Source organism: Acanthochromis polyacanthus, chromosome 7 (genome assembly GCF_021347895.1).
Source record: "Acanthochromis polyacanthus isolate Apoly-LR-REF ecotype Palm Island chromosome 7, KAUST_Apoly_ChrSc, whole genome shotgun sequence".
In the NCBI taxonomy this organism is placed as follows: Eukaryota; Metazoa; Chordata; class Actinopteri; family Pomacentridae; genus Acanthochromis; species Acanthochromis polyacanthus.
The window spans coordinates 31,106,936-31,120,497 of NC_067119.1; the positions used below are offsets into that span (position 1 = coordinate 31,106,936).

General features: G+C 41.7%; 1 protein-coding gene across 1 annotated transcript in view; it reads left to right on the forward strand.

Annotated features, from left to right (window-relative positions):
* The window catches only part of zdhhc8b (zinc finger DHHC-type palmitoyltransferase 8b), a 98,923-nt gene extending 85,458 nt beyond the window's left edge, over positions 1-13,465 (forward strand). Inside the window, exons 5-11 of the mRNA XM_022192803.2 lie at positions 414-516; positions 948-1,039; positions 2,114-2,246; positions 5,861-5,966; positions 7,029-7,135; positions 7,338-8,401; positions 8,986-13,465. Coding sequence (XP_022048495.1) covers positions 414-516; positions 948-1,039; positions 2,114-2,246; positions 5,861-5,966; positions 7,029-7,135; positions 7,338-8,401; positions 8,986-9,118 — 1,738 coding nt within the window. The 3' untranslated portion in view covers positions 9,119-13,465. The remainder of the gene's footprint in view (positions 1-413; positions 517-947; positions 1,040-2,113; positions 2,247-5,860; positions 5,967-7,028; positions 7,136-7,337; positions 8,402-8,985) is intronic.
* The last annotated feature ends 97 nt before the right edge of the window (positions 13,466-13,562 follow it).

Here is a 13,562-nt window from a genome sequence, read left to right on the forward strand (position 1 = left end):
ACATTCTTTGGTCAGATGAGACCAAAATATATTTGATCTGCTGAGATGGGATCCATTATGTTTGGCAGAAACTCGTCCTGAACTACCACAGGGAATACATAGTCCTTACAATGAAGTAATCTAAATGCAATTTTGAATAATTTGACATTTAAGTGATATTGCACAATAAAGTCTGCTCACTTCTGCTGTATACTGTTACATGAGTCTGGACAGACATGGATGTAACATGCAGCTTCCCTACTTGGAGGAGACATACAACCTCAGGACAGTAATTCTAGTTTATTATGGTGTTGTGCATATAACATCATCATTTGTAGTATATCACTTGTGGAATTATAGTTCTTCTAAAACATTTATGACTGTCTTGCAGTGCTCGTCTTTGTGTTGTGTTTGCCCTTGACCTTTCTGCTCAGTCTGGTGGTGATGTGTATAGCAGGACTTTTCTTTATTCCAGTCATGGGACTAACAGGTTTCCACTTGGTGCTTGTGGCCCGAGGTCGTACAACCAATGAACAGGTGAGGAGACATCAGCGCTGGAGCCGCTCAAGTGATTTGTACTGAAAGGCACACACAGTCAAACATTTATTCATCAATCAATTATTTATCCAGTGCAAGTGAGCAGAGCGGCATTGCTGTAATTCAAACTGACACTTTTAAACATTCACACCTGGTGCTGCTTTAATAGTCTTGTCTGGACACCAAAGTGCTTTACTCAGCTGCAGTAAGAGGAATACAGCTTTTGTGCACAGGGATAAATTCACCAGTAACGTAAAAAGAGCAATACAAATATTCCCATGCTCACTAATTATGTGAGCCTTCATGAATCTTTTCCATAGTCACACATTGGTCCTCTGTGTCTATGAGAATGTGTGTATACATTCTGTATGTGCGCTGTGGCCTTGTGCTTCCTTTACTGTCGCCTCTAAACAAGGAATTGTGTTTCTCAGGTGACGGGCAAGTTTCGTGGAGGAGTAAATCCTTTCACCAAGGGTTGCTGTGGCAACGTGGAGTATGTCTTATGTAGTCCCCTGGCACCCAGGTAGGATGTTTTACGATGCTTTACGATGCATGCGTACATGTGCAGTGGATGCATCACAGGAAGTGTCTTGTCTTTGTGCTTTTTCATCCTTCCTAAATACACTCAGACAAAACGTGTGTGTGTGTGTGTAGGTGGATTATAGCCATCGGAACCCATGACATTCATGCCGTAGCACTAGCACTGTCTTATAACTGCAGTGGTAACACAGACCGTGGAATGACTTTATGCACATGCTCCGAGGCGGTTGCAGAGGTGTGTATCCAGTTCTGCCTGAAAGCAGCCAGCAACCCTGGGGGAAGGCAGATGGCTGAGAGAATTGACTCACTCTGTAGAACAACAGTTAATGGGAAACTGTGCCGAATTAGTCAACATGCTTTTTACTCTCTTACACACGTAGAACATCACTAAAACCCACAACGCCAGTTTTACATCCAATTGGGACGAGTCCATTCCATAAAAATCAGCAGTGTGACTGCAGAGAGACAGCAACAGGTTGGGGTGAGATGCTGTGTTTACTAGCAGCTGCTGTTAAATTGTTGCTCAGCCCCTAATGGAAGGGTTTTCATTTACTAAACCACTGACTCAGATCATTTCAAACCCAACTGACAGAGTATAAACTGACCACAAATCAAGGATGCTCATTTAGTAACATGTTTTTTTTTTCCATGTAGGAGGTAAATATTCCAGGCAAATATCTAAACACTGCTGGGAAAATATATCACACATTCACGTTTCACTACTTAAGTGTTCATTTAAGATAAAAAAAAATCCCAGTAACAGCCGTTGACAGAAATCTAAGAGTGGCAAAAATGCTGATTGAGAAGCTGAACTATGTATCAAGCCAAATACATATTCTAAATCTAATGTGTGTAACTGAATATTGTTAAGACACCATCACAGGCTTGCTCTGACAGCGTACACTACCTTTGGACACACCTTCTCATTCAGTGGTTTTTATTTATTTGTTTTATTTTCTACATTGTAGATTTATACTGAAGATTAACACTTTTTATTGTTTACAACAAAATTCCATGTGCATATATGTTTGGTAACGTGTTGTACATTTCCATGCAGGTACATGCTGGACCCCAGGAAAAAGCCGCATGTAAAGATTCAGCCCCCGTTCATCAGACCAGACCTCTCAGACAGACAAATCACCATCAAGGTCAGCGACAACGGTATCCATGGCACCATCATCAGCTCCAAGGTCAGTGGCCCCCAGTTTCTACAGAACTTCACCCTGTAATTCTATTACCCAGCCAACCTATAGATACTCTTTTACCTGGTTCACCATTTTCTCATGCTGTGCTTTCCACATGTTAGCAGCTTGGCGCGTGCTCTGTGGTCTGTCTAGTTGCTTTCTGTTTCTATAGAAGAAATTTCAGCACCTGATTAAAATAGGAAGAATGAATTTGACAATTGTTGAGCCCAATAGGATGTATTACATTCGTTAGAATTTAAAGGCAAACATGTCTGAAAAGAACTGTTTTTTTTTTTTTTAAACTGAGCAACAACCGATTCTTAACTTGGCAGAGTTTATGTTAAAGATTAATGCTTTTACTTTTCATTCAGGCTCTGGTTTTATGGACCGCCTTTGTGTGAACCTGTTTCCTAGTCTTTGTAGGACATTTGTTATACTGTATGTTGTCCTGAAGCCTTTACCCCTGTTGCATTGACAGCGTCACAAAGATCTGCGGTTCAGCAGCTTGACTGGTTATGTAGAAGCAAAATCACAGCACAAAAGATACATTGAAATTCCAATATTAAAGCATTTAGACGAAACCCCAGAAAAGGCCCTTCTAACATTATATGTCTGCTCTCAGCACAGTTCAGTCACAGCTCTTATTGGCAAAAATGATTTAGCTCAAGGATTCATCCTCATCTGATTTAATGGTACAATTAATTTCTCACAAATAGAGTGCACAATTAAAGTTAATCAGGCAAATTCAGCTTTTGTTATTAGTTTCTCAGGAGACACACAGTTGTGTGAGCTCCCCTCTTCACATTTCAAACAGGTGATTGTAAAACTGATGATATGACACTCTAGGCACTGAAGATGATCCCAGTTTTATCAGCATTCTAGGGAAAATAATTCACTTAATATTAATCAAAAGAGGACAGGAACACAGAGACTGAGCAAGTTTTCTCCTAAAGCCATTTACAAAATGTAGATGCAGTTTTCTCACGCGGTGCAGCAGTGTATTTACTTTCATACTGTAGAAGACTGAGATCAACTCACAGATTATTACCTCCGCCAGGAGGTTATGTAATCACTGGAGTTTGTGTGTGTGTGTGTGTGTGTGTGTGTGTGTGTGTGTGTGTGTCTGTGTGTCTGTTAACAGCATAACTCAAAAAGTCATGGACGGATTTTCCCAGTCTCTGTCCATTTGAGAGATGGCCTGGCGGCCATCTTTCAATTGTCCTTTGACCTTCAAAAAATTCCTGGATCCAGACGGTGACCCGGATCACCTCCAAAATCTAATCGATTGTTACTTGTGCTCTTCCGGACATCCTGTAAAAATTTGGTGAAAATCCGTCCATGACTTTTTGAGTTATGCTGTTAACAGACAGACAGACAGACAGACAGACAGACAGACAGACAGACAGACAGACAGACAGACAGACAGACAGACAGACAGACAGACAGACAGACAGACAGACAGACAGACAGACAGACAGACAGACAGACAGACAGACGGCATAGCGGAGGTATGCGCTCTCCAAGTGCTTTTCTAGTTCAGTATGGAATCAGTGGTACAACAACTGGTCCCTCTGTTCAGCTGAGAGCCTGACTGCAGCCCGTCAGCTGACAAACTCTGTGGCTCAGGCATTTGTGTCAGGTTTTCAAACTGCATATACTAAAAGAATGTTGTCTCTACATCATATTTTCTGTGGCTGGTGGGTTATACAGAACAGACTGTGAAACTGACTTTAATGATAGCTGAAGCAGAGATAAGACAGGAAATGTGGGAAAGTGAGCAGAGGAATGACATCCAGCAAAGGGCAGGCTGGCTACCAGATACCCATGTGGTTCAGTCCCTCCAGACTTCAAAACTTTGGTTCCTCAGAGTGTTAACTAGAAAATCAGAAGCTGGTTGTCAGTAAGCTTGAAGTGTACCTCAAGTAAGGAAATCATTGTGTAACGGCGTCTTCTTTGTAATGATTGTCGTAGTTTGCAGTATGTTTGTAGTGTTTGATTGGTTAGAAGTGTTATGTCGTGTATTTGCCTTAGAACACAGGGCAGATTTTGGTGAAATCTACCAATTTTTTTAAAAAAAAGCTTATCAGTTAAACCTAATATGATGGGGCTCCAGTAAAGGACAGTCATCCTACCAACACATTTAACATACAAGGACTACTGACTGGGGTTCCTAAGGACTCCAAGAATAGAGTACAGTGCGTGATTAGTTAAGTAATTACTGTCATTTTATTGTTTTTTTTTTTTTTTTGGAAAGTTTGAGTTAATTTGCATATTGTGTAAAAGAAAAATACATACTTTCCTTTAAGATGAATGGCAGCCTTAACCCTCCGTTAAAAGCTTGTTTACCATCCTTTGATTCTTGTATCATTTTTTTTTTAGTTATTTCAAGTAAAAATTATGTGTTAGAATTACATGTCTTAAAATTTTAGTAATACAAAATCTGGCCAGTCTTGATCTACTTCCTATTGTTGTGTAAAAAAACAACACACTTGCCATCAAAAACAATATTCTAGAGATATAGTGTAGATTTATCACAGCCAAACACGTCTTGGGGCAAACCTCCTGATTGTGGTCTGGCATCCACATGACACACTGTTGGTTTTATCTTGTATAATAGATCGTAAACAGATCATTTGATTGCCACTAAAGCTTTTATCTAGACATGATGTACTGCATTTTGGACTTTGAGCATCATTATATTAGGAAGATCAGTGTTTAGTGCCGTCAACAGATCACATGAGGAAATCTGTGGCTTTACCCTTCAAAATGATTAATAGAGTCATGACAGAGTGTGACGTGTTATAAATTAGGACTTGTGGCAGGCATAACCTCAGTAAATAGTTCCATTTATTAAAACTGCAGAAGCAGAGGTGGGTACTTTGGACTGAAGACTCCCAAGGACCCCAATAAATTGGTATTTGCAAAAAGGACTATTTATAACAGAAGCAGAAAACAATCATATGAAGTCATTAGGAATAAAATGATGGGGACAATTCAGTGAAGCACCTGTGAGAAATGACAAAAAATATAGCTGTGGAGTGTGCAAGTGTGTCAGTAGGATGAGGGTTAAGAGTAATTTTGACACAAAAAAAGCAAATTTCTATAGCCTAAAAGGAAAGTTTCACGGATTTTAGACATGAAAATTTGTCACACATCAGGAATGTTGGGGAGGGCTTTCAAAAAGGGGCTGCACAAATAAAAATTAATTACTAATTTATGAAGTGATGCCATCTGAACTTGAGAGTCACTTGGGTCTGAAGACTGCAAGTTTGAAAACATATATATATATATAAATCTATAGGTGTGGCGTTAAAAAGACAATTTTAACAGATCCCTGTAGCCTGCTTGTCACCAGCATAACACACCTGAGCCTCAAACTAAACCAACAATGTTATGGACATATACAAATCAATTGGTGAAATGCTCTTTTAAGGTAAAATGTATGCCATATTTAGAAAAAAATGTTAAAACTGTCTTTTTGACACTATAAAAGAATACAATTAAGCTCATATAGCAACTGCCAAGAGCAGCTTTCCTCAGCATCTCTAATACCGACACATGTTCCTCTGTTTCATGTGCTGTTCTCTGACCTGTTGTGGACCTTGCTCTCCTTCCTCTAGTCTAAAAGCAGCCTCGACGATCTGGACGATAAAGAAACCCAGCCCCCGCTGCCGCCCAAGGCTGACAGGTACAACCAGCTGAAAAACCAGATGACCTCCAGCGAAGGTAAGAAACCACGGAAACACAGCCACTCCTCCCTCCTTCTCTCTCCCATCAGTCATCATCAATCCCATTTCTCTTGTACCAAAGGACAATTCTCTCTCTAGATCACCAGTGTCCCAGTTTGAGAGTCAGCGCTAGTTTAGCCTGATGAATGTGCATCCCGATGGCAGGTCGATGGCTTTTTTAATGCCTGGTCAGAGGATAGGTCTGATTTGTGGTGAGGAGGCAAACCCTGTTCAGTGAATCAGCACCAGATTTGTGCTACAATTTCAGGGTGAATCATTGCAGCATGAATCACCACCTTTTTTCATATGGTATGTAGCAACAGAGCCAAATGGAGGGATGGGAGAAAATACGGTCTGATATAGGAAGTCTGAAAAATTACAGTCTTTGGAAAAAAATCTGCATAAATTAAGAGTTTACCGTGGCGGTGGTTTAACAGCTAAGGGTGTTAGCCAGTGGTAATGTGTTCTTACCTCTGTTGTATTCAATTGAATGAAGTGTCTATAAAATACAGTGTGAACAGCAGTTTCCCTCATGAGGATCTCCAGTGTCATGGTGCATTATGTCAGGGAGGGAACACTTTCTGCTCTTCAGTGGAGCACTATCGCTACCTGGTGGTGTGTCACAGCACTGCAGGTGGTCTAAATGGATTAACTCCCATTTAAAGGCTGTTTCAATTTAAATAAATTTGACTTCTTTGCATATATGTCCAAAATATTTGTGCATTTGTGTACAGGAGCAACTACTTCCTTGCACCTTTTGTGTTTTTGTTTTGCTCCAGACAAATCGTGAGTTGTCCGAGGACTCAAATGTGTTGCATATCAATTACTGAATTGACTCTTACCATCTGGCTTCCCTGCCATGCCAATTCATTTTATTCTGTAGAAATCCTGATTGTGCGGGTTCCCACAACTCAATCCCTACAGCCTCCTAGCTGGGATAATAGAATTTCTTTCTGATATTTTCTTATTTCCAGAAAGGATTTTCTGTCTGATCTACTATAATAGTGCCATTTCCTTTATCTCTGCAGTGTTAACGCTGTTTTTTCAATGTGTGTTGTAGAGAGTTCTCTCTCTGGTAAGACCCATCCATCCACTCCAGCCATGTATAAATACAGACCGTCCTTTGGCACCATGCCAAAAGTCCACTACCACACTGCTGGAGAAAAGGTAAGACATGTTTTTTTTTTTTTCAGCATTTAGGTATAAAATATACTCTTCAAGTCGTTTAACTGTAGTGACAGTGTGTAGAGTAGAACAATCTTCCCTGCTTTTGCACCAAACTATGACCAATGTGGTGCAAAAGCATTGCAGCCATTGTTATTTATGACGAGGACTTAGTTCTCATGTAATTCTGCTTTTCCCCCATCAGATTGTAATGCCAGATGACCGTAAGACTTCGGCCATCTTGGAAGAAGGTGTGCGTGGTCACGACTACCGATCCGAGCCAAACCTGGACCTGCCTGAATACGCTAATGCTCCTCTCCACCGTACTTTCCAGTCCTCTCCTCTCCAGCTTGACTCCGACCCCATCAACTCCCGCTCTCTCAGCCTGAAGCAGGGTCACCGCCGGCCAGAGAAGGGTCAGCTCTCGGCCCTGCAGCCCCAGACAGTCACTTCCACCCCCTACAAGAGTGTCTTCTCTCCAAACACTCTCTCCAACCGTAATGGTAGTCTGTCGTATGACAGCCTGCTCAACCCCAGCATCTCCCCATCCACTGCCAACGAGTGCATGGCCCACCGTGGTATGCCCTCCATGGGGTTCCACTCGCCCTACCTGCCCACCAAAATGTGCCACATCCGGGAACCTGAGATACAGAGACAACAGGTTGCCTCCACCTACAGTCCAGTGATGCCGCCCAGGAGTGTGGGCAGACAGTCCCCTCACCCAAGGGACAGGGACCCATCGCCTGTGCGCTATGACAACCTCTCTCAAACCATCATGGCCTCCATCCAGGAACGAAAGGAGATGGAGGAGAGGGAGAAGCGTCAGATGCTGCATGGGCGCTCTCAGACCCATATCTATGCCCAGGACTCTGGCGTGTTTGATGGGGGCTATGGCCTCCCCCACAATGTCTGCTACCCAGATGGGCCTCGAGGCCCCGGTTCCAGGGGCCCAACACCCCCAGCCTATGGAGGCTCCAGGGACAACCTGATGGGGGTCGGGCTGGTGAGCTACGGTCAAAGAACCCCTGTGTTGCGCCATGCCGGCTCCACACTGGGCCGCGCCCCAAGGACTTCATCCACCTCCTTGCACACAGATCACAGTAGCAGCAACAGCAGCCAGAGCAGAGCAGGCCCCGAGGGCCCCTATCGCTCCCCAGCTCACCAGCCCCACTCCCCTGCTATGCCCCGATCCCCATCCTACTCCCACCAGAAACTCTCCTACATCAGTGCCCATGAGAGGACAGACTCACCTCGTCTAGGGGGCCCAAGGTATGAATCCTAATGTTACCCCTGGGGGACTGCATGCATTGTGCTGAGCCAGTGGGGATTGTTGGGCACTGAATACTTTCCCACTGGAAACTCTACTCCTTTTGCTGGACACAGCCAGCAATTCATGAGCCCTAGTATACTACTGCTAACTAAGGCGAAATGTAGCATTTGTATATAATGTATGGATTCTTGTTGCAACTGTTCTATTCTGTCCATTTATTCATCATTTCTGTGTGATCTAAGTTTGTGTATGTTCTGTTCTGATTTTAATGTTTGCTTTTCTAGGAAAATATCATTTTTGTATTGTTTCACAAATGTCAGAAAAATAAAATTGTGTAACTCCTCATTCCTTTTTCGTTTGCATGCTTTTTACATCCTCATCTAACACTTCTGAGCCTTTTGCTTCACTAACAAATACACACTCCAGTAATCATCCACATTACTGTTCAGTTTTTGTCATTTAAAACTGTGATGCTTGAAGCAACTACTCTGCATGTTTTAACAACCCTCATTGTTTGGTTTGTGTTGGATTTCGGTAGCTCTTTGAGTTGAGTCATTTTCTGTGTTCTTCTCTTTCCACTCAGAGAGGCCATGAAAGTTAATGGGCAGATGGACTGCCACCCGAGTGCCCAGGGTGCCACCCTCAGCCCCAGTCGCCACAATAACGTCAAAAAGGTGACGGGCGTAGGAGGCACCACATATGAGATATCAGTGTGAGCAGGGACACCACATCCACCTCCAACGACAACGGCCAGCCCTGCTACAAAGAGATTCTCTACTCTCTGTTATTTCTAATAAGATAACGGCCAGTCAGGGGCACATAGTACTTGCTGCTTTGGATTTAGTGTCCAATCAGTGGATCTGTCTGCTCTTGTGTGGGTCTGTCTAGCCAAATGCCCATGTGTGTTTGTACCGGAGGGGTAGGTTGTCAGTAGATACCGCCGCAGACTGTACTGTGCGTGTGTTTTGTCCAACAAGATCGTCAATGTAATTAGTGTTGTCTCTCAGCTGTGGTCATGAAGCGTTTGTGGTTCCAAATGTCACACACAAACTTTGCTCCAGCAAAAGCTGAGGGCTGAACAAAAACACTGCAGATGGATTAAACGCTGACGTCCTCACTATGGACTTCTGCAAGAAGACGCTCATCTGAGTCAGTTGACCTCAAGAAGTCAAGGTGCTCACATTAACTTGTACTGTTCGTGCCATCTCCGGCATAAGTGGTGGAGGTTTACAGCTCTGATATGTGATGTACAAGTGCAGAAAACACAACACAAATGAGAAGAAAAACGGGGGATATTATGAAGAAAGTCATCCTATCATGTCTGGTGGTTGCATTCATAATTCACTGAGAGCGACTTGTTTTTAAAGGTCCCATATTGTGTCCTTTAAAAAAAAGCCAATTAATGAAAGTCTCATATCTACACAATGTGTCTTTAAATTTTCAGGGAAAAACAATCCCAGCATGGTTCATTTCACCCTGGCAGTATAACCCCTGCTTTCAGCCCTGATCTAAATGGGCTGTTTCAGTGTCTGTACTGTTAAATACAGCTGAGCTGCTGCTGTCCACAACCCCTTCAGGAAGAAGACTCTCTCTGCATCTGCTTTGTTCAGTTTTTGACAGAGCAGACAAACCAGTGGAGTTAATGTATGGTGGCTGACATACAAGTAATCATTTTCCAAGTAAATATAGACAAATTCTTAGCACAGTTGTTTTTAGCTCACATGTATAGTGAGTTTGTCAGACAATGTTCTGGTTATAAAATTTGTATTTTAGCAGTGCAAAGCAGCAGTGTGGAAATGTCTGTGAAGTGAGTGCAGGTGTGTTTTACTGGGCTACGCTTCAGTCACTGTTTCATGACTGACAGATTTGAATTGTCTGACAACAGAAAAACACAAACATGAACAAATTTATTGGAAATCTGGCTGCATTAAAATGCAACACGTTAGCACAGGGAGATTGACAGACACGGATGTAAACACGGGCTGAGTTTAGGTTGCACTGAAGCACAAAAGGCGACATGAAAACACAGTAATCCACTCAGACCTTTTTTTTTTTTATTGGTTTCAAATCAGAGTTAAAGTTTCCACCATCTCTGAATGTCCCTCACAGTGTCCTCCACAGACCTCTAACCTGTGTGTATACCAGGCGTGAACTAACCGTGACGTCACCCGTTGGTTTCAACGCCGAGAAAATGAAGCCCGGATTTTGCTACGTCCTGGTCGCCATTTTGGATTTTTTGGAGCCAGTGACGTAAAAAGCATCATCAAACAGGCTGGACCGGAGAGCAACTAGGGGCAGGACCAGTCGATGGGCGGGCCAGACTGAAGCCAGACTGCTGAAAGCCTCACCCTAAAGGATCTGTCAATCATTCCAGACAAGACTGTCTATCAAGTATAGCCACGCCCCCTGGCTCTGCCAACTTTAATGATTTATTTAAAATTCAGTATTGATTTATTTTAAGATCGCCACCTGATCTCTCATTTTCACCATGAAAACTAATGGGGAAAAAATCCTGAGCTGTAGAAAATCGGTCTGTCAACTTTTATTTTTTCCAAAAATGAATTGGGGTCTATGGAGAAAAAGCTTTTTGGAGCCAACCCTAGCGGACGGCGTGATATTGCAAGTTTTTGACACTTCCGGGTGGGCTTCATTTTTGGAGCCAGATGCTACGTCCATCTTTATATACAGTCTATGGTGTATACCATCAAAAGTAATGGTAGTACAACCCAGTTTAGTTGCACAACATGCTAACACAAAGGATGGTCCTATTGTTGTGGGAATATTTCTTTCAAAAATAAAAGTAACCCACTGTGTCTCAGTTCTGAGATACTAGGAGTGCATGAAGATTGTTGTGTTGACCCGGTTTCTCCATAGAAAATGGCAAAAATTCTTACTGGCTTGTAAAGTTGGGAGGCCATCGAGTTGAGTTGGGCCTAGTGGAACTGCTGTGGTAAGCATCTTCATATTCTCACAGTTTTTAAATTTAGAAAACATGCCAAACACAATAAAAACATGTTTTCACTATATGGAACCTTTAATGAAAAGAAAAACAAATTAACTTAATCTTTGTTTGAAAAAATTCTCAGGAATTAATGCAACCAACAGAGATGCTAACTGACATGAATTCATGCAATATGACCGTCTCCTCCGCTGTGTCAGTCAAGTACAGAGGATTTTTAGGGCTTGAAAATAGTTTAGCCCCCTTTACTCCTGTCATGAAAGTGCAGTACGTGACCGAAGGTTTCAGTTTGTTTTCCGAGTCGGGCAATTTCATCACGACACAAGCGCTGGGCTGATATATTTGCGTTCTGAAAGACCAGAATACCTCATCCCAACGTTTCTTACTGAATCCAGAACAAGCCCAGCCGTGCACAACCAAAACAAATTTTCTGTTAAAGGTTTGTCTAACAAAAAAAAGAAGAAAAATGCTTTGTATGTAAGTTTGTGCTATAATCACATGAATGGAAGGGTGTAAAGAATCAAGTCATTGTCTCATGTAAAAAAAAAAAAAAAAAAAAGTGGTCAGCCATTTGATTTTTTTTTCATCAGTTTGTTTCCTTTTTATATACCCAACCTTTCAAAAGCTATGTTAGATACATCTTTTTTATACAGATACTTAAGCCTGGAATGGGTGTTTTGTTTTGAGTGGAGTTTTTTCCCCCATTTATTCATAAATTATGAATTCAGTAAATAAATGAGATATTGGCTAATGGTAAATATACCTTCTTCTACCTTGCAGTGTAAAAAAATGTATGATGAAAAGTAATTGTTAGATATGTGATGCAGAGGAAATGAAATATTAAAGTCACAATCCTTGACTAGTGAGCAGTCAGCGCTGAACTGCCAACACGTGCTGTACACAGTTCAAGGATCAGGCTTTGCATTAAAGCTGCCACACACCCCCTTAGATTCTCAAAGACTGCAAAAGTGACATCATGGAGATAGAAAATGCCAAATCGGTTTGCAGTAGCTGTCTGGTACAGCTCTGGCATTAACCACCACCTGAGAGTTAAATGGAACTTTTTTTCTTGACATTTAACCATAAAAATAACTTATAATGATGAAATGGACAATGACAAAATGCCAGAAATTACATGGATATAAAATGTTACATTTGGTTGCATTAAGTCAAGTTACATTTGCATTAAGAATAAACCATTGTTGCCTTTTTGGGGAAAAGAGAAGCTGTTTCATACACGGTGAAGTATGGCTGAAACACCAACAGTGGAACACCAGAAGTGTTTTGTTTTGAGCAGCAAGTGACACTTCTCAGTAAACTTATGAAGTTATGACAGAAAGGTAGATGTACAAAGTGATATGTGGTCTTGTTTGATATGAATTAACGTTACTTTTTACTTTGTTTTTAGCTTATTTTTTCTGATACACATGAAGTTCATTTTCTCCAAAGGTCACAGCATAAAGGCCAGTAGCTGTGGTAGAGTTGCTTTCTGCCAAAATGGGATGTTGTTGAGACTCGCTGTAGTTACTATCTTCTAGCGAGCAGGTCTCCCTTTTAAGGTCTCACCCAGCTGCCTTACCTTCAAGACAGTACAGCAAAGTAACAAGACAGTCTGTTGAAGTCATGTATTTCGGAAATGTCGAACATAGCTTCAGTATTACGGCTGTGGTATACAGGGCTAGCTTTTTGTCAAATCTAATGAGTAGGAATGTCAGCTGAATAGCAAACTGGAGCATCTTGAAATACCAGAACAGACCGTTAGCTGCTGAGTTCCCTGAAATCCCCGTCTGTCATGACTCTCAGACCAGTTTGACCACATATCAGAATGCTATCGATGTCATTCCTCTTTAAGATGACTGCCGTTAGTCCAATGTTCTTTTTCTGGGATGGACATCACTGCAGGTCAGGGGCCATTCCTGACAGTCAGCAATGACTCTGTTCTTTCAGCCATGCGCTGATGTTTTCTGAAACTCATATAGAAAGTTCAATATGTATTAAAATATAGAATATACTATAACTGTACATGCGTTCCTATTTTTGTGAAGAGGAAATATTTCCCAGTGACCTGAGCAGAGTAAATAAAGTTTCCAACTCTTTGAGTGAATCAGCTTCATTCTTGCTAAACAAAAAAATCATTATCTTCATTCTTTTTGGCCAACAGCTAATATTTAACAGCAAAACAGTGTTGTTCTGAAATACCT